The sequence below is a fragment of the Microtus ochrogaster genome, unplaced genomic scaffold, assembly GCF_000317375.1.
Source record: "Microtus ochrogaster isolate Prairie Vole_2 unplaced genomic scaffold, MicOch1.0 UNK29, whole genome shotgun sequence".
NCBI lineage: Eukaryota > Metazoa > Chordata > Mammalia > Rodentia > Cricetidae > Microtus > Microtus ochrogaster.
In genome coordinates, this window is record NW_004949127.1 from 2335716 (window position 1) to 2357811 (window position 22096).

At 39.4% G+C, this 22096-nt stretch overlaps 1 protein-coding gene across 5 annotated transcripts in view; it reads right to left on the reverse strand.

Annotated features, from left to right (window-relative positions):
• The window catches only part of Vps13b (vacuolar protein sorting 13 homolog B), a 441647-nt gene that overhangs the window by 190307 nt on the left and 229244 nt on the right, over nt 1-22096 (reverse strand). For all 5 annotated transcript variants that reach the window (XM_026789767.1, XM_026789768.1, XM_013354110.2 and 2 more), the window contains exons 31-32: nt 3241-3444; nt 495-621 (exon numbers count right to left, since the gene is read on the reverse strand). In XM_026789767.1, the coding sequence (XP_026645568.1) occupies nt 495-621; nt 3241-3444 (331 nt within the window). The remainder of the gene's footprint in view (nt 1-494; nt 622-3240; nt 3445-22096) is intronic.

The window sequence follows — 22096 nt, forward strand, 5'->3', positions numbered from 1 at the left end:
CTTGTCATTATAACATGTCTTAAAGGAATATAAATTTCTACAAAAATAGCAGTTGTATTAGCGGATATGTCCTATAACTGGAGGAGGACCACTCCTGTCCTCGTGCTAACAGTATGAAATGCAGTGGGTAGGGTGAGTAACTTATGTTTTAAATTAATATACAAAGCCCTTTTCACTTAACAATGGATTATAAGAGATGCATGGTTACCTGAAAATACTATGGCTCCTAACTCACTTAACAGACCTGAAATGCTCCCTTAGTAAACACAAGCCCAGGTGGGCCACAGTCTCCTCACCTATAAAATGCAGTTACGAGAGCAGCCTGAGAGGATTAGCATGGGCAGTGGACTACTCGGCACCGGTTAGTTCCCATGGTGACTGTCATTACTGATTAGCTAACTTGATGTAAGACAGACTGAAGCAGCCAACTCTCCACGACACAAGCACAGTACTCCATTACTTAAATTAAACTCAAGTTTATATTCAGCTCTAACCTCCGTGTGCAGATTTTCTGGGGAGATTATTTTAGTGAAAATGATGGCAGGCGCTCCAGTGATGCGGACAGAAAAATCTGTCAAGATGGGGGTCAAAATCGCTCTCCTTTCTTGATGTCGCCGTATGCTAAACAGATAAGACAAACAAATGTTAGCCAAAGAGTTTAAAAAGAAAATTTTTGTCCCTTGATATTTTCAAGGATAACTTTGAGTCTTCCTCTAAATCGCACCACCGTTTTGAGAGTGCCCATTTGGATATCATCTAGTCAGCCCTTCAGTTCTTTACAATCTTCAAGCACTGCCTCTAAGAGATGCAGACACACTCCAGCCACGTCATGTCAATGTCGTTCCTTCAGTGAACTGTGCTTCTGTTTGCAGCCCCACCTGTTCTCACCAAGTTTCACAGCTCTTTTGTCACCGTCAATGAGCTTACTATTTTGTAATTTTTAGTTGTTTATTTTTAATATTGTATGTTCCATATGACAATGGCCACGTTTCCAGTCTCATTAGGTTCATCAGTATATTCTATTTCCCTCGTACCCCTCAACAAAGTCTCCCTACACAGTTCTGGCTTGCTTGGAATTTCCTTTGTAAGACAAGCCTGGCCTTGAACAGGCAGTGATCCTCTTGCCTCTGCCTCTCAAGTGCTGGGATTGTAGGGATGAGCCATGGTGCTCATCTCTTAACTCTTTATGCTTTAAGCTTGAAGATCCATTTGAGTTTATGGAAAATAATACAGATATTAAAGCCTTCTTTGTATATTCAATAGCTTTTGTGTTTGAAATCTGATGCTGTAAGAAGTAAGGATCCTTATCAGCCTGAAGAGACAAATGGAAACAACTTCTAGACTCGGCCTGCAGTAAGCTGTCTCCATCACAGCTTCTGGCTTATTTTAATTCTACTTTAAACCTCTGCACATTTGATAAGTTATTTCTTGTTGGCACCCACAATAGCCAGGAATTCAAAAGACGTACGGCTAACACAGAAGATGACTGGGATATACCAGAGGTTCCAAGTGACTTCTCTGCCGTTTTAATTTTCGTTTTATAAAATATCACTGTTTATATTTGACTAGAAACCACACCTCCAAATTTCCTTTAAAGCTAATTTAATATTTTCCATAAATACAACCTTATTATTCCCTTATGATAAAATGATAAAGTTAAAAGCAGAAAATTGGCATAAATTATACCTCATGTGAAAACGCAGATAAAATGCAAGTGTTTCTACATCTAAGAAAAATGAGAATAGTCTAGAGAGCAGTAATGTCTTTTGTGAAATTTCCAGTGGGCAGAGCTTTATACAGCAACTGCCAAAAAAGCAAATTGGATCATCTGGTTGTGTGACACATAAGTATTGGATTTCAGGAAAGTCAATTTTAAAGAATTAAGAGATCTGGTGGGTAGAGAGCAGCAGGAAGAGCACTGCAATCTGTGACTGTGGAGGAAGGTTTAGCTCCTGAGAGACACCATAATTACAGCCTAATAGCTTGGATTCCATGAAATGACCTACGTGAGAAACACCAAACATGATGTGCTCCGAGGGGAGCGCCAAGACAGGCGCATTAGAAAGACGGTAAATGGAAAAGATGGCAGCAAACCAAGAGTGAGCATCAGTTGAAGCAGTGTGGTAAAGAAAAGGTCCTTGTTCCCATCATTTGTTTTGTTCTCACTTGGGTGATGAATTAAATCAGTGACACTAATTAGAAAAGCTCTATTACCACAGCAGGAAAAAGGAGATCTCATCAACTCAACAGCCATTTTCTGTTTCAAAGTAAGAGTGCTTCCTCTGTGCTGTCACTGATAAACACTTGAAGTGATGATAAGCTTTTAAAAAAGCAATTAAAAATGTTATAAATCAATTATTTTCAAAGCTGAATTTCAGGAGGAAAAAGAAACACTAAAGGAGCAGCTGTTACAGAAACTGTTACTATCTTGCCAGGTAATATATGTAGTGTTGAAAACTAAAAAGGAATTAAAACCCAAAGCACCAGCAGAGGTTAGTGGCAGACTTGGGGTCAAGACAACAGACTGAGATTGTGAGCTGCTTTAGATCTGGGCCCCTAAGGCTAAGGAAGCATCACTCCATTTTAAAGGGAAAAACAGGAATGGCCTAGCTCAGCAAGAAAATACCTGATGTGGGATTCCCCGCTCTGTATGCTGTGAATACCATTGGCTAATAAAGAAACTATCTTGGCCTGTGATAGGGCAAAAGAGTAGAATTAGGCAGGGAAAACTAAACTGAATGCTGGGAGAAAAAAGGCAGAGTCAGAGAGAAGCCATGGAGTCCCACTAGAGACAGATGCCGGAACTTTTATCTAGTGAGCCACAGCCTCATGGCGAGACACAGATTAATGGAGAGGGGTTAATTTAAGATACGAATTAGCCAGAAATATGATTAAGCTATTGGCCAAACAGTATTGCAAATAATATGGTGTCTGTGTGATTATTTCAGGGCTGAGCAGCGGGGAACAAACAAGCGGCCTCCTAGAACACATACCGAAAGTGACAGAATTCCCTAGAAAATTTAAAATAATAGGATTTACTCTCTTTATGTGTGCCTAGTTTATATTATCTATGAAACCCAGGAATAATCTTTCTGAGTTATTATAAGAACAATAAAAACAAACTAGCTATAGTTGCAAAATGGATTTCATGTTTATAATAAAAGCAGAAACAATATAAAAACACTTATGTTGGGTATGTTAAGTTTAGAAAGCGGAGGCCATATCCCAGTCCTTCAGTACCTGCTGGCCATATTCCACTCCAGGGCTGGGTTCTGAGAGTTCCTTTCACTCTCTGGTAGCGGTCCTCCTGGGCCACTCCCTTTCTCTGGTTTGAGTTGATCCCACTGGGCAGTACCAATATTGATGGACTGCAGGTCTATCTGGTACTGTCTATCTTCAATTTCTGATCCAGGATCTCGAAGAATTCCTAAGTTCAAGGCTCTCCTGAGAAGGCAATGACAAAAAGCAAACAGATATCCAACAGTTATTTTTTTTTACTATTATAGTATCATAACCGCATTTATCCTAAATTGACAATCAAGATGAATGATCATATTAGTAAATAATATATGTAGGCTAATCATAGGTATAATAAAAGTATTAGCAACTTACCATACACTGTTTTCTACAGGTGTAAACTACTCTTACTAATCCAGCATGATGGCTGTCTTACCGTTTTCACAGCACTTCTTCTAAGCACTTCTACACATGATTTTAATGTTGTGATTCAGGGTTTGCTATCATCAATTTTTAAAAACAGCTCAGAGTAGCTGGAAAACAGTCAAGCTGCAAAGCTATTATGTGACAAAAGTCCACATGTAGTTTAGAGAGTCTCCCTCCCCCAAGCCCTTCCCAGGGTCAATCAGACAACTTCCCAAGAGCCCCGCTGCCTTGTTAGGCAAGTATTGACCAGTATTTGGAGATCAGACACTCATATATTATGCAAAAACTTACAATTTCAAGATACCTGTTCCAGGGAGGCAGATAGGGCTGTCAGGTGGAGGAAAAGCAAAGATACATTTTCCTGAACTGGACTCAACTTCAGTTTAGAGAATCTCCCTGATGTGGGTCCAATAAAGAGGGACACAAAGCGACGCAAACACTAACTCTCACTTGCAGCTCATACAGCAGCAACAGAAGATAGAAACATGGCCTCCAAGACTTCAAAACTATGGGGCTAGCCGATCAGAAATACATACATCCTCAATATGTGGCAGAGAGTAAGAATTTTAAACTGATGCAAAACTACAGATAAGAATAGAATCACTTAAATGTAAAACCCAGCACAACAGAAGTGATGACAAAAACACTGAACAGAATCAAAAAAAGGGAGGCTACTTATTAGTTAAAATGGGGTTTGTATACACAGACGGCTCACTGAGTTTCAGGGTGGTAACATACAGAATGGGAGGATGTACACACCATCATAGGGAGCTGGGAGGAGGATGGATCCCTTGCTTATGGTCTGCTGTGGACCCCATACCTGACTTCCCTAATAACACCAGAAAAGAAAACATTACGACTGCTCCTCCGTAGGGTTCTGGATCAATCAAAAGAATCAAATACCTGTAGCCCAGGGAAGAGAGCCAGGATATTCTGGTTTGATCCAAAGACTAGAACATTACACAACACTATATCCTCCTCTAAGACTCAATTCAACAGGAGCCCACATCCCAGGAAATCTGACTCACCTAAAGATGACATGGTAAGGAGATGAGAGATCCCTTCCCAGAAGCCCCACCCTCACTATGGCTGCTTAAGGCACCTCCCTCTTGGCAGCACTTCTAAGTTTGCCCACATTCTGAGTTAAGAACAGTGTAATTTTCCTCTTCTTCTGGATACTGCTCGAAAGCCTAAGCATGCTCTCCAGGACACTCTGGGATCCTCACTATTTATCTGAACCATGACTTCTGCCATGTACAATCTTGGACACTCTGGGATCCTCACTATTTATCTGAACCATGACTTATGTACAATCTTGGCACTCTCTACTACTAAACATGATGGCTTCCTCTGCTCTCAACTCAGCAGGCATGGATTTTCCTACATCTTTGTTGTCTCTCCCCATCCTGCCACCTCTAGGATTGACAGCTTATCTGTCTTGTTTTTCTTCCAAACTCTCATAGCTCCCTTCTTCCAAATTCTCATAGTTCTTCTGCATATTCTTTTATTAATGAGCCTAAGATCCCAGAAAGTAAACTTGATTTTGCTAGTAATAGTTAACAACCAGAATAAATGTAGGTGATTCATACACTCTACACAAAAACATAAGAACTATCAAGCTTATCAAACTGTAGTTATAGTCGTACCCAAGAGCCACGCTGGAGTTTTAACAATAGGGTGATGAAACATCAGTGAATGGAAAAACAGATACTAGACAAAAATCTTGTCCACAAGAGCCTGTTAGACGTAGTTAGTTATTAAGAGTCCATAGTGTGAGCTCTACTTCAGTAGTTATACGTTAGTGCAAAACTTCACCCTCTTTCAGTAATAAAATTAGGAAATAGAAAAATTTAAAAATCAAATTACTATATTTGATGACATATTTATGGGTAATAGAATCTGAAATTGGAAAACATGCTTCTCACGTGCACAGCAACATTTCTGAGAACTGATTCCCACCTACCATAAAGCTCCCTTCAACACATTCCAACCAAGTAAATACCACACAGACTGTATTCGGTGAGTACCATAAAATTACCTTCAATGCTTATTAAAGAGAACCTAAAAAATGTTTATGTTTAGATATTTAAAAGACATTTCTAAGTTAGTTACTCCTTGGTCAAAAAATTAAGAAAGAAACAATTTCAATATTAGGTGCAAAAAGGCAGATACAAAAGAGGTAGCACTTGAGGAGAATGCACTGTTTAACACACACATATCTGTGTTGTTGAGAAAGAGAGGCTACACATAAAAACACAGAACAAATGGGAAAGAGTGGGATATGAGAGCAGAAATCAGTGTAACAAATAATCAACAAGGCCAAACAAAAGGCCAACTACTAGCAAGAGGGATGAATAAAAGGATAAAAGAGAAAATAATATATTTGCAATAAAAAGAAAACTATGATACAGGACAGCAGGAGTGAGCAGACAATGGGTGGAAGCCAAGTAGGTCTGCAGAACCTGGATCTCCCAACTTAGGCAGGAAAACAAAAACGAACAAACAAAACCCCTAAATTCTCTCCTGATCACCACTCAATACTCTCCTGGAAGGTATACTTATTCCTCTCATAGAGCATCCTCTCATTTCTTCCACTAAATATGACATCAGTTTACCTTGTACCAGTTCTTTCTGTGTGTGTGAAAATGGCCCATTTCAATACCTGGACAACACAAGCACTACTGAAAAGTGTAGCAAGTGGGAGAGAGAGAAGTCCAACATCTCTCTATTTGTGGGATTATCAAAACCACATCATCTTATCAAAATAGCATTTCCTCAAATGAGTATAGTTACATTTGCCCCTGAATAGATAGTTACTGGGTACTGTGTCTCATGTTTTGTGGTAGTCCCTAGCTGCTGGCACGATTCCTGCCATGACCCAACCCCTCACATCTAGTGGGGATTTAGAAGTAATTAAGCGAACAGAAGACTGAGCACAGAATACAGTTGGAAACACACAAGGACCACCTAACAGACTGGTAGCCCAGGAAAAAAAGATAGGAAGTACTTAGGTCTAAAGTTCCAAAGGTCCTATCTCATACAAGTGAAGACTTATCTCTCACAGGGGAAACAAGACCCAAAGGTGTGGCAACAGTAGATCTAGCACACATAAGAAGGTTCTGAAAAGCTACTGTGTCGAACGGGCAGGAAAGAAGGAAGGTGACAGGCAAGAGGAGCATCAAATGCCAAACATATAAATACACACATGCCCATCTATGCAGAGGTTGTCACATCACAAAATCCTTAGTAGGTGTGAAGAGAAAAAAATTATTCTATTTTAACTCTCCTCAGACTCAACATAAACTGTTAAATAGAAATGAGATAACTAGAAATTAACACAAAGAGACACAGCCAGATAAAATGTGCGCTAGAATTTGGAAAATCAAAACCAAACAATAAACAAACCAACAACACAAGAGAAAACACTGGTCCTTAATGTGTTCAAAGCACATTTTTATTAGCCTAAAACCATTATAATAGCATACTGGTTAGCACAATTAATCTCTTACTCTGAAGGCTAAGAAAACGTTTATTATGAAAAATTTAGATCAATTAAAATTATGTGTATCTTTGCAAAACAGTTTATTCAATAATTTCTTAGCACCTAAGATATCAAAATCAGGGCATATAAATGTATTTCCAATTTACTTTCTCAAGAAAATTCATGTTTATATTAGAAACTACAGAATTACAATACTTAATATGAAGATTATATTTTAAGGAAGCAGTTAATATAAAAACTGAGTTTGGTTTGATTTTTCTGTAATAAATCTAATATAGATGTTTTTTCAGATTTATAGAATACAAGTCCAACTTTTCCCTATTATATTATCTTAATAACTTATTTTCAATTCTTTACAAAGGAAATATACTACTAGCAAGGACTAGAATACTTAAAAGTCACAACATCCTTCTTAAGAATGATGCAAATATCTGACAACAGAAAGCCTCATAGTATTGTTTCCTTTCTCAATTAAATATTGTCTAGGCACATTCACTATCAAAAATAGAAATCAAATCTTCTTGTCTCAAAAGCATATGGCTTAAAAACATTCTATGAACTTTGTTCTGTCCTTATTGCTGCTTTTGAAAGCAAGCAATCAAATCAGGAAAGAGGGAGAAGCACAATCCTCATAACTTCCTTCCCCCAACACAGAAGGCTCCTGTATTGGCTCCCACGTAGGAGTTATAATTGTAATTGCTTTGGCCCTTCCGAAACCCCCCCGCCCAGACCATTCGAACCATTCAACAGGTGGTGGAGGAGGATAAACTCCAGTCTGCAATAGTTGGTCAATAATGTAATCATAAGGAACCAAAGATGACTTTAAGTGTTTAACAGGAAACATAGCTTTAATGTTTTCCTTTTTAAATTGATTTAGTCTGGGGCAGGCCTTTTGCATGTTTACACAAGGAGCAGCTCATGTTGAACCATTTACTGCTCACTGCTGAATAGGCATATCTTGGGAATTCAATATAAAGTAGCAAAATTCATTCACTTATAGTTCAATTGAGATCTACAAAATGCTAACAAGCCAGAAAATAGGAACGTAAAACCAAGTACAACTTTTGTGTATTGAATAAATTAAATGTCTACATATTTATCACCAACTCTGTACAAATGACAGCAATCTGGAAAGTAAATACAGCAGGAGATAAAATGGCTGACTCTCAGATGAAAATCAACGTGGTTCTCGGATGAGCGACTCAGGGCAGGACGCTCTTGGGCTGCAGGAGAACCACTGAGAAGCATGGAGGAAATGCTGCATGCCCCATGGACAGTCTGATTCAGCAGGGCACAGCCGGGTTTCAGGAACAACTGCTCATCCTTCCTCCTCCCCATCCCAGCAGTATGCATTTAAAACCACTACAGAGTTCTTAATTAAGAAGTCTTTAAACAATTTGTTATAAGTTAACTTCTAACTAGTTTCTATATTGAGAAAAAATCAAATGGGACATTTATAAAGTTAAATTACAACTGAGCTGACTGGATGGTGAGAAGTACAGGGGGTCTAAATTGCAATCAAAGACAATTCCTTTCCTATTTTAACATATTCACTTCACTGACATGCTTCTCTTTATCGTCTAAATTTTGTTTTCTTTAATTAGACAGTTTCATTCCATTAGAACTCTACTATCAAACTCTAATGTGTCTGGAAGAAAAAACACATAATTACATAAAAATGACCATGAGGATAAAACAACAGCATCTTGCTGTTGTCTTCAAGCGCTCCTATGAGATCACCATCCACAGGGTTCACACAGACCACAATGCTGACACTTTAGGTAAGACATTTCTGAAACAGCTTAGTCCAAAGCTACACCTTGACTGTAAATTCAGCCAATTGTCACCTATGTTCTATACAAAACGCTATTAGAAACAAAGCTTTAAGATATAATATGCTATTGAAATAAACTGTTATATAGTTGGTGAAAAACTGTAAGACAACAAGCTGAGAAGATAAAAACAGTACCACCAAAGCTATAATTACAAGTGATTTAAACTAAAGCACCTTGGAAGGAAAAACACTTAAGATTTGGCGCGCAATAATCCAACTACTATAAAAGTAAAATTGTGTTAATTTATAATATATGGGCATTTTTTGAGCCCACAAATACCACAAAGCTGTTTCTGAAGAACAGAAATCAAGGTTAAGATTCTCTATATACACATTGGTCATAAGCTAGTCTTTTTATTAAGGAAAAAAACTAATGCTGTAATAAGAGCGATGCAGAGAAGAGAAAAAGTATTCTTTTTGTTAACATCATCATCTCCTTCCAGCCCTAGCAGGATTACTTCAGTCTTAGCTCAGAGAAATACGTTTGAATTATCGGGCTCTAACAACTGGTCGAGCTGAGGCTGTTGAAGGCTCGTTGTCTGTGTGGATGGGTAAGCCCAAAGCATTTCAAAACTCAGGTTCACATTAATCATAGAAGACCGGTATGGAAAGCGTGTACTAGGTGTTCCGGGTTGTGGTAGCAGGCTGTGCAGACTTACGTTGCAGCTTGAATGCATCTTTATAGTATCGTCATAACACAACTACCAACTTCAGATGGTATAAGGTTTACATGATTTAATTCACAAGAAACAAGCATACCATATCCATCATTACTTGCTAAATACTCATTTGGAATATAATCATCATCATTTAATAGTTGTATATTTTTAAATAATTGCTTAACCTGACCATATTTATGTTTATGTATATGATAAATAAAATACCAATAAATAATCATAAAATCACCTTAATCTGGTCTCCCCAAAAATTTTAAACAGTCATAAATTACCAGTTGTACCCTTCCTAGCCTGCGGCCATTTTCCACCACAGAAGACACATTAGAGATCACAGTACAGATACAGTTCAGACCCTTTACTGAGTAACTACACATCTGCATCCCATTTTATGTGAATAAATGGCATACACATATTTTTTTTTAATATTTATTTAGTATGTATAAAATATTCTGTCTGTGTGTATACCTGCAGGCCAGAAGAGGGCACCAGACCCCATTATAGATGGTTGTGGGCCACCATGTGGTTGCTAGGAATTGAACTCAGGACCTTTGGAATAGCAGGCAATGCTCTTAACCTCTGAGCCATCTCTGCAGCCCAGCATACACATTATTCTTGATGGCTACTTAGAACTTCCCTTGTGGCTAGTCCTGAGGTTACCAAGAGCAGGAGAGCTGCTCTTGCTGGCCATTAGTTGCAACACTCAAAACAGCAGGCCCTGGACTTCACCTGGGCAGCCCAATAGAGCCAACCCATTTGGCAGAGATGTGGGTGAGGAAGCCCCGAAGTTGTGAGCATGGATGAATCGAGCTGTTCCTATTACTTATCTGTCATGTGGCGGCATGGGTGGGGGAGAGTCCCCCCCCCCAACCTCCTGCCCATTAATGTCTGAGGTAGGTAGGAGAGCTAGCAGAGGTCATAAGGGCAGGAGAGCTGTCTCTGCCTCTCATCAGCTGCAGCACTCAGGAGAGTGGCACCTATTCCACACCTGGGAAACAGTAGAGCTGGCCCCGAAGGTGTAGATGTAGAAAAACTGACCCTGGGGACAGAAAAGCAGAGGGACTGGCTCTGTCCCTTGGTCATCACTTCAAGGGGTGAACTAGCCAAGGCAATGCAGGAGAGCTCACCCCGGTGGTGAGGAAGGGAGAGGGCTTACAGGCTGACCAACCCTGCAACTACCCAGGCCCAGAACCAGGGTTGACTTGGCCCACCCCAACATGCACAGCATCTATGATCTGCTGGAGCAGGTGAAGAGACCCATCCTGAAGACCCAAAGCTGCCAGATCTCCACAACACATGGCAACAGCACGATAACCAAGAGAAGCACCAGAGAGGGCCCAGGATCTATAGTGTAGCAGAAACCAGAAACCTTGAACCAGACCAATGACTCTTTGTAATGAACACTTGCAAGAAAACATATATGGATAAAGGGGTTTGCTGCAAGACTCACTCTACAGCTTCCATGATGAGATTGGGTTTTCCATCTCTCTTTTTTCCTTCTCTTAAATGTTATTTGGGGGGGGGGGGTTTGCAAAGGCAGAGGGTGAATACAATGATATGAATGGATACAAAGGGGGAAATGAATGGGATGAAGATGCATGGTGTGAAAGACTCAAAGAATAAAAACAAGAAAGTAAGAAACAGGAATTTCCCTTTGTGGACATTATAATTAAATCATTGTCTACAATTAAGCAATAGTATCGCTTAAGTCAGCTCAATTATATATAATCAATAATCTATCCCAAATCCAATGCAGCTCATCACTAAATGTTCTTAGTCTGTGGTCTGAAAATAAAGAAGCATATAATTGTCGCAGTGTGTCATTAAAGGCCTTACTGTAGTGTAGCTACAAATGCACCCATGTGTTCCTATGTCCACTCTTGACTTGCCACTGGTAGTGTGGTCTTGAGAGGCTGCAGGACGTCTGCCCCACGCTCCTGCTACCACACCTGGAGCTTTGCCTCCAGGTCTGCCAAGATTTGGGTAAGCAGTTCCACAATTCTGCCATCAGAGCCGTGAGTTGCTCCTACTGCGTTGGCTTACCAGCAATGATGGGCATACAGACCTCAAACCGGAAGTCCAATAAATCTTCCCTGCCTAAAGTTACTTTTTGTCAGCAATAAAAACAGTAATTCATATACACTGGGAAGTGAGATTTCCTTTTCAACATTTATATACTCAAACTGTGGGGGAAATGCTGATTTAAAAATCCTATCTGCAAGGTAAACTGAGGAGACCTAAAAATATGTGAGTGTCTCTAGTAGGGTAATAAGTTGCAGTCCCAACACAGAACCATCTCTTTTGGCCGTCAAGAAAATTACTCAATTATAAAAAAATAAATATTTTAATGAAAATGAGAGGTAGCTATTTAAAATAAAGATCCTTAATTACAATAATGCTGCTAGGTATAGTTATAGACCCTATACATTAAAGATGTCTGAACTTTAATAACCTGGACCACACCAGTGTCACAATTGGTAGCAGAGCACTGATCATCATATAAAAGCCACCAAACACATGCAAGGAATTACAGCCATCACACATCAAACACTCTGGCCTGGCGCTTCCTTCCTCTCATGCTCCTGGCAGGAAATGTCTACACAGCCTTCGAGGTGACCAGACACATTTAAAAGAAGCCCCGGTTACAACAGCTCCTAGATGCTGTGGCTTCCACCAGAAGACAGAGCAGCTTCCGCCAGGACCACTGTGCTACTCTTGAGTCGGCAGCGCGGGAGCCACACTGACGAGGTACTGTAGCTGCACAGCACCATTTTCTCCTCAGTGACCTAGAGAACAGAATGACTCATATTGTGTATTATAGAACAGGCAAACGTCCAAAATGGAAATGATGCAGCCATTTTATTTTAGCTTGATATCAAGCTAAATGTCGAACATTTTAAACTGTATCATCCCATGAAACAGCTTGTCACCTGAACCTGAATTATATTTTTAGAACAAAAATAAACTTCATAAAATTTCTTTCTCAAATAACTGTACTTGAACATGGACAGTGTACAAATGTTTCTGTTTTATCATTAGGTATTTTGATTGTTTTTAAAAATCCTACATTTCTGAGGATGTATTTTCAAATAAAATAATTGAAATTAGACAAAATACAGATCTAGATAAAAGCAAAAATTTCCAGAAGAATGCCTGATATGATGCATATATATTTATGTTCAATTATATATTAAATTTTTCTTATTTCACAATTTAACTATTTTTTTTTACAGGATAACTTGACACTTTACCAGAATGAATGAAATTTTAAGAGATTATCTTTTTGAACATTATAATGATGCCTCTTCTGTCATTAAAATGGAATAAATAATGTTATAATTCTGTAATACTATGTATTTGATTATGTCTCCTGAATCTGGGGAAATTCTAAGTTCAGTGGTACTATACCTCAGTTTTATCAGGTGTTTGTTAAAACCACCTGAAAAGACCGAGGTTATGTCTCACTGAACATAAACTTCATGGATCTATTCAGAACACAAAGTGACTGAAACTGTACTCAATGCAAAACCATGCTACCGCAGTGCATTTGATAAGCTAATAGAGGACATGGATTTGACTGCGTGTCAGTGTATCGAACCCATCCCTGGAGGACAGGTGATCAGGCGAAAGGAAACACACTCGCAGAACTCAAGGCACTCTTTCTTGTGGAGTCCTGTGCTCTGTTCCTTACATACCAAACAAACATTTATATGACAGCTGTCACTAAGGAACTGAGGTGATAAACGCTATGGGTTCAAACTGCTCCCAGTGCTAACGTCCTAACCACAGTCACTAAGGCTCCCTGATGTACGAGGAGATCTGCATGAAAAGACCCAGAGGATAAGCACTGACGACTTGATATTAAAATATGAGTTTATGTTAAGATAATGCTCTAATTATTGATTCATATTTTTGTTTGTGTTGCTTTGGTTCAGAATGTATGACAAGAAAATTTATAGGTGAGAAATACAGGTGAAAAAAGTCTTTACAAATTAAAAACGGAAACTGACATTGAGTTTTAATTCAAAACTGAAATTAACATTTAGTGGATTGTTTGGTTTTTTTTGTTCCCCCACTTCCAACATTTAGTTTTCTTAAAACTTATCAATGATTATAAAGGCCAGGCCAGGAGAGTTAACCTTTGGCATATAGGGAATTGTAGGCAGGAATGAAGGTTGCAGGGGTGCTGGGTAGTATTAATGTGCCTGTGTACATATGTACAAATGATTAATATTTTCTCCTATGGAATATAGAACATCAAAAAATAAATCAAGTACAAATAAGAAAACACTAAATAGCCACTTCACCACCTTGACCACAGACCAGTGCTCCTCACTCCTTTTCTCGGATCCAGTTCTGATCCAAGTTCAGAAATTACAGGGAAAGTACATCGGACTAAGGAATGGTCTCAGTGCAGAGAACGATCATTTCTAGTGCACAGAAACCTGCACTGTCTATCCCAGAACACCAACATCAGCAGACACAGTAACAGAGGAAGAGTGTGGAGTCAGGAGTCATGCACACTGGTACTTTGGAAGTCACTTCACTGCTGAGTACAAGACATATTACTATGTATATGGAGTAAATATGATCCTTGCTTCCTGGTTTTGTTTCTAATGGGCTTCTCAGTGTTGGAGATATGAGGCTCTCGGCTATGGCTACTACTCAACACAGGCTACAACTGTCCCTAAATGGCCCACACTGCATGCCACATTTACAAGTTTGCTAAAAACACATGTAAAAAAAAGTACGTGTATGCCATGTATCTATCCACATCCATAATCAGCCATAGGAAACAAACCTACAGGAAGCGATTCAATTAATTATAACACTCAATCGCTGCTATCACCAGAGAAAAGGTATTATTTTATATCAGGCACTTAAGAGAACAAAAAGGATTTCAGTGTTTTCTAAAAATCTGCCTGGCATGTCAGTAGCCAGGGTAAACAAGCATTACATTCCAATGTTCCACAGGTTTACAGCTGTAATTTATTTTGGGTATATTTAAACTGTCTATGCTGTGTGCTGTGTCCTGGGTGAGTGGAGAAGTGGCAGCCCGAGGATGACTGTTGTCAGCGGGTTGTCTCCTGTACTGCGCGGGGTCCCAGGAATCAAACTCAGAACTGGGGGCAAGCTCCTTTACTTGCTGAGCCATCTTGCTGACTCTTTGGGTATATTTTAAAGGCACATTATGCATCTTATTTTTTTATGTTTAAACCCACAAAAGTTTATATATTAAGTTGGCATGAAAACATTAGTGCCTTAATGAAAGAACCCAATGAGCAGCTGATGCATCCCACATCCGTACACTTCAAAACCCACGGACATTTGAAAGTACCGTAAAATGGATTTATTCTTTTCCAAATTAAGGAACTCACGATAGGATCTGAATATATCCTCCTATTCTGGTTTTATTCCAGTATGAATTATGAGAGCAAAGTCAGAGAACTCAATATAGGGTAAAACTCACTTTAAAAGTTTCTACAGTGTGTGACAGTGGAGCTTAGAGTCATTGTGAGACCATGGCTGAGGAAGCTTCTGGAAGCAGACACATATTCATGGAAACTTATATCCTGCTACAGGAAGCCACAAAAGATGTGGTTACTTTAGTTATCTCAAGCCCTCAACCAGATCAGCTAAGGATCATGACAGGGGCTACAACTCCACCAATAGTATTTTAAAACAAAACTCTTGGCAAACTGCTCAATGTACTCACTCTTCTGAGTCAGCTGGATTGTAAAGGGAGTTATTTGGAGCCCATACCAAATATTGTAAGATTAGGGACATAACATCATAGATAATGAAACATACTTTGACAAAAACCAACACAATGACAATTTGGAGAACATTTATATATTCAGAATTAGAAGAAAATCAGAGACTGAGAGAAGGGAGGACAGCATATTTGGGGGCAATTTGTAGAATTTAATGCCAACACCACATCTGGAGACTACAGTTCCCTATTAAGATAGAAATTTTAGCAGACTACAAAAGAAAATAATAATGGAAATGGAGCTACATTCACCAATAGAAAAGAACGCTTATGATGACAATTCCTGAAAAAATACTTAATTTTATCTGTGTGAGTGTTGGCCTGCACACACGTGTGTGCCTTGCGCTGCAGGGGTCACTGAGGGTGCGGGGTCCCCTGGAACTACAGTTACTGACAGATATAAACCACCTGTGGGTGCTAGAAATCAATCCGGTTCTCTCAGCAGCGGAGCCCTCTGGACATCCCGCATACTGTCAAGTTTACACATGTGTTTACACATGTCCCTGCAGTGAGAGCCATGACTGGTTGTCGCTCATGTCAAGCCCATGTGAGGAATGAGTGTAAGCTCAGCTGTAAATTTCTTCTATTTAAGTGCTTGATATGCAGCTGAAATAAATGGGAGTTGGAAAGTTAAGCCCTTCTCAGCCACCAGTTTCTTAGTCACATCACTGCTCTTTGCCATAATAGGAACAGCAGCCCTTTAGAAAGTTAGGGCTGCCATAATAAAGACTACTGAGACTATATACAAGAGAAGAATTGAAATTAAATGTTAAATTATTTTTAAAAAGTACTGGGTAAAACAGTTATGTACCTGCAAATGGACATTTTCTTACCTGCTGAAACTCTGAACAAAGACAGTACAGGTATCTCAGCTGGGGCCATCCTTGTTGTCCCTCGCATCAGGCTTCCACCTGACCCCATAAACCCCATTTCTAGTGATCTCTCTCAGCACTGACTCCGCCGCCCAACCCCTACACAATCCTCAAGTCCCCAGTGCCCAACTTCCCCAGTCCTCCCAGGAGATCTCTGTTTCCCTTCCCAGGGAGACCCCATGCTTCCCTCCTTCTGGCACTCCTTGTTACCTAGCCTCTCTGGGTCTGTGGATTGCAGCACGGTTACCCGTTAACTTTATACTTATATATATTAACTTTACAGTTAATATCCACTTATGAGTGAGCACATACCACGTTTACCTTTTTGGGTCTGGGTTAACTCACTCAAGATGATTAAAACTATCTCTTATAAGATAAAGAAATTTATTTTATATTTATATATGCTAATATATTGATATATATGTTAACATTTCTATCTGGTTTTGAATCATTTCAAAGCTTGTAAAAGACAGATACAAAAAACTGAATTGAATTTTCAGGAACTGAGAAATGCAAATATTAAAAGTTTTTAAGAGTTTTCATCATAAATTAATTATAGATTTATAGCTTTAATTTATGAATGCAAAAGAAAATGTACTTCAACTGTCAGTGTCCTCCCCACCTGGTAAGAAGAATAGTTAGAGGAAACCAAGTGTCTAGAGAGGTGAGATGTAAATGTGACACTTGAGATGGAAGCCGACAGACTGGAGCTCTGCTCCCTAAAACATAACCAATGGGCACAATGCCTAACCCACGAGCTACCTATGCAGACAGAGGGGATGTAGTGTGGACCATATCTGTGAAGAGGGAACCACAGCTGCATAGAGAATTAGGCCACATGCACCAAGAGATGCTCACAACAGTTGTGACCTCACTGCACAGGGGCTGCTCAGTTGCAGCTACAGATGATGGCTGAAAGAGAATATGAAGTTTCAATAAAATGATCACAGAAATTTTCAAAAAGGAATAGGATTTGAGGAAAACAGTGAAATTCTTAAGACTTTAAAAATAATAATGATCAACAACCTCGCCCCTGGGGGGAAGCAGTAGGTAGCTGTTGGTTACAGAGGAGGACTGGCTGTGGTATGCCTGCTGCTCATGGCTCAGTAGACAGCCACAGACCTATCTGCACAGGGCAATAACAACAGGATAAGGGGGTCTAATTAATAACAACAATGAAAGAGGAAATGAAGTTGGGCCAATGCGGCTGGAGACAGTAATGAAGTCAGAGGGATGAGTTGAAGATATGATTGATGTACATTATATAAACATCTAAAACTTCCAAAGAATAAAAAATATTTAGTGTGGGGCCAGGTGGTTGTGGCGCACACCTTTAATCCCAGCACTTGGGAGGCAGAGGCAGGCGGATCTCTGCGAGTTCGAGGCCAGCCTGGTCTACAAGAGCTAGTGCCAGGACAGGCTCCAAAGCTACAGAGAAACCCTGTCTCAAGAAACCAAAACCAAAACTAAACAAAAGAAAAAAAATAGAGCAAATAAGCTAAAATTCTACAAGCCCTTAAATGTAGACTAACTCATAATAACAACTCTGCTGTGGAATGTTCCTTTTACACGGTGTGAGATGCGTCACCATGACTGGTTTCACAGAGAGCTGAACGGCCAACAGCAAGGCAGGAAGTGTAGCAGGGGCTTTGGCCAGAGAGCTCTGGGAAGAGGAAAGGAAGGGTCATGAGCTGGACCCAGGAGAACAAGACACGCAGGAGGAGAGGTGAAAGCTGTGAGTCACGTGGCAGCATGTAGATGAAGAGAAATGGGTTAATTTAAGTCATAAGAGTTAGTGGGATAAGCCTAAGCTATAGGCTGAGCTTTTATTAGTAATGTGTCCTTTTTTTTTTTTTTTTTTGGTGAGCCGGTGGCCCAAATAAAAATCCATCTATAAGCTCTTAAAAAACTTAAATAGAAGAAAACTGTATTTCAAGAAAGTTGAAAATATATATACTCCAGTTTCAGAAGAGAACACAGGCAAAAGTGGGAATCATTACCCTCAGCATGGTCGAAGGGAGGAATCAGGACTGAGGTCAGGTCAGGGAGGGAGATGCACGTTGAGCTCCATGAGAGCCTCAACTCCTGTAACAAGGGAACTCCTGATTCAGATGGCAACAAGACACAATAGAGTAACTTCAACTACCAAGTGATAAAGCGATTTCCACAGAGGCAACTGATGTGTGCTTTTACATTTTACTGTGTAAATGATGCTTTCAGGTCTAAGAAGTGTAATAAAGATGTCTAAAGAACAGTTACGTTAAGAAAGTTGTAAAAACGTTGAATATCTAGCTGGTTCAAAACAAAAATCAGTATTAAAATCATCTTTAATCCTATGCTGTATAAAATATTAGTTTTAAAAAGGCATTTTTTTTCTGAAGAGGATAATTTAATGAGTTCACACAAATCCATCTTGGAAAACACTTTGTAGAGGACACACTAAAGACAACAGAGAGACACTCTAGAAGAAAGTGGGCTAAACCACAGCTGACCTCAGGATGAACAGTGAACATAGCATGAAGAAGTGCTGGTATTTGGAATAAGTACAGGTAAGAAGAACTCCATTTCAGAGTGCACATACTTAGGTATCACTTAATTTAAAAACTAACATTGGGGTAGGGAGATGTGCCTGCCATGCAGCATAAGGACTAGAGTTAAGGTGGAAGCCATGGTGACATCTGGTGGAATTAGAAAGAAGAAAAAGAGGCACATGAGAGGAAGACTCCACGCAGAGAGCTCAGGTAGAGAGGTTTTTTGTTTTGTTTTGTTTTTTAGGGGAAAATGAATGGGAAAAGGAGGAGACGGGTCTCTGGGTACAGGAGCAGCAGAAAAGAAGAGGTAGAGAGAAAGAGAGAGATGGAGATAAAGAGACAGGCAGAGAAGCAGAGAAAGAGAAAGGAAGAGATGGGAGGTGGGCAGGTCCACCTTTTAAAAGGGAACGTAGCATCCTGTCAGGACCCCAATAGCAGGCCAGTATGCCTGGGTAATAACTAGAGCACCACCTATAATCTCAACACTGAGGATGCAGACACTGCTGGCCAGATCGTCTAGTTCAATTAGCAAGTTAACAGTTCAGTGAGGAACCATGTGTCAAAACATAAACATTGAGATCAATTAAGGAAGGCAATGGTGTTGTTTGGTGGTCTTTCACTTAGTGACTTAATTTTGACTTGTCTCCTGATAAGAGGTCACATTTTTTTCATTTCCTTGATATTTTATAATTGCTATTATATATAAAACATACATAAACATACTAAAGTCCAGACTTCCCTCCCCCCCCCCCCACACACACCCGAGAGGCACACCTTTTCTTGCCATTTAGACAGGAAATCTAACTGGAACTAGCCTTTGGTTGACTGTCCCCAAGGCAAGGCTTTCCCCCATACTCACAAAGATCTTGCTCTAGGAGAGCGTTCTTTGGTGGAAATAAAACCAAACACAAAGACAAGCCTTTGCATCAACCAAAATTCATATGCAGTCATACTGAGAAAGGTTTCTGTAAAGTGGAATATAGTTGTAATAATATATGTGTCAATATGCCTAACAAACTGCCATAGCAACACACAATTGATACAAAGAATGGTAATAACTTTTACTTATTAAAACTTTTTCTCCTTTTGGCAATCATGTTTTCTGATTCTTGCTAAAGTTCTGTTTTAAAGGGTCACCTAGAAATGAAAAAGATGGAATTATCAGAAAAGAATGTTAAACACCTCTTATGTATCTCTTGTGTCTGTGAAGTAAATAGAATTATTAACATAAAGAAGAAAAAATACTTCTCTCAATAAAACCCAATAGTGTTTCCTGTAAAAATAAAAACCCCAGCATTGGCTCACCATATCTGAAAGGCAGAATAGTCACGCTTGCTTGTGACCAATGTATGGGCTGACATACCTCTAGTGTGGCTTTGTCTTTTAAGAAACATGCAAATCAATTTCTTCTAGTTGGCTGTTCCGCTTTGAAAAGGTCCTATAGAGTGCAACACACGTGTCCGGGTTTCCCCAGATGCCGAATTATCTACAGAGTAATGTGCTCTGACTTTGTAGGATAACTTACCTCCCCACCACTACACAAAAGGTCAAGCCCTGCTACAGTGTTTATAATTACTCCATCTCTTCCTACGGCAGAATAATGGCCAATCATGTGTGATACTACATTTTGGTTTTTCTATTCTGAATAATCTTACTATAAACTGTGTGGTCACGTAGGTATATAGCTGATGTGTTGCACCATATGATGACTATCTTTAATCTTAAAAGAAACTGATAATTTGAAAGCCATTTTATATTCCCACATGAAACATAAAGACATGTAAGTATGTCTGTGCATGTATGTATGTATACTTATCCCAGTCTGTGGAGGAGTGTGAGTGCTCTGAAAGCTGATGAGGAGAACAGGGCTGTGTCCTCTGAAAGATAAAGGCAAAATTATGACAGGAATTTTCATTTAGTCACTAGGGGAGGGTGGGCTAAAGGCTGCATTGGCCAAAATTGTAAACAATCTTATTTATGTAATAATTATTCCATAATTATTTCCTCATACCATATCATGAGAAGTACTAATTCCTATTGTGAATCTTTGTGATCTGATCTGAAAGTTTCATATATTCAAGAATCATATAATACAAATCTTTTCGGCCTTGTCTACTGAGATTTATGGTTAAAATATTCATAAAAATAAACAAAGCCCTAGGACAAAGGGTCTTTTGCTTTATGCCTGTATTTTTATTCTAAATGAGTCACTCCTACACTGAGCTTCATTGCCGGGTAGTTTCTACTCTCTGATACCGAGGACACAGCATCTCAATGAGATCCTAAGATGTTTCTGATGAACTTCTGGGTTAACCTCTGTTAGATAAGTTACATGGAAGCGACTGGGAATGTGAGCATTGCAAAAGACCTGCTGTTTCTAGCACACGTGTGGGCTACAGAATTCTAAGGTGTTTCACCCTTGGGCACATAGGGCAAGCCAAGTCTATGTGGGGCATCAAAGATACTAGATATGCTTGAAATCCAGTTCTTCCCGAGCCAGGACAGAAGAAATAGGCAAAAGAAAAGAGAAAGAAAGGAGCCACGAGGGATGCTGACATTAGAGGGAGCAGAAGGAAAAGTAAGAAAAGAAACAAGCCCAGAAGGGACGAGAAGCAAACCTGTGAGAACCAGCTCACTGACTACAAACGGAAGGATTTGAAACTGGAAAGAGAGGGGGGCAAAGGAGAGGGCAGGAAGTCTCCTTGTCTATTCCACTAATGCTGTAAGGATCTTTAACACAGATTTTTTTTCCAACAAAAGTAAAATAAGCCCTTAAATGAAGACCATGTATCCCTGAAGTACAGAAACTTCTAAATGTTAGAAAACATAAAAGTCCTTTCTTCTGTTCCCTTCCTCTCTTAGTATAGGGCTACGAACTGAAGCCTCGGACTCAGACTTACAGGCAAGCACTTTACCTCTGAGCTATATCCCAACAGCCCTGAGATCTAACGATAGTTCATTATTAGACAAGCAACAGCTATTTTCAATAGTTCCCATTTTTAATTTTTAAAATCCCAAAGAAGATGGGTTAGAAAATTCTTAAAGGCCCACCGAGCTCGGATATCCTCGGATTTTTATATAAATTCAACTAAAAGCTAAGGAGATGAATACTACAAACTACATAAAATAGTAATGTAAGAAACAGACCACTATGTAAATCAAAGCAAATTAGAAAAACTTTATAAATCAAATCTACATCCACTTAAAGATGGTCTTTTTGAAACTATATTACGGAGACTGTGGTGAC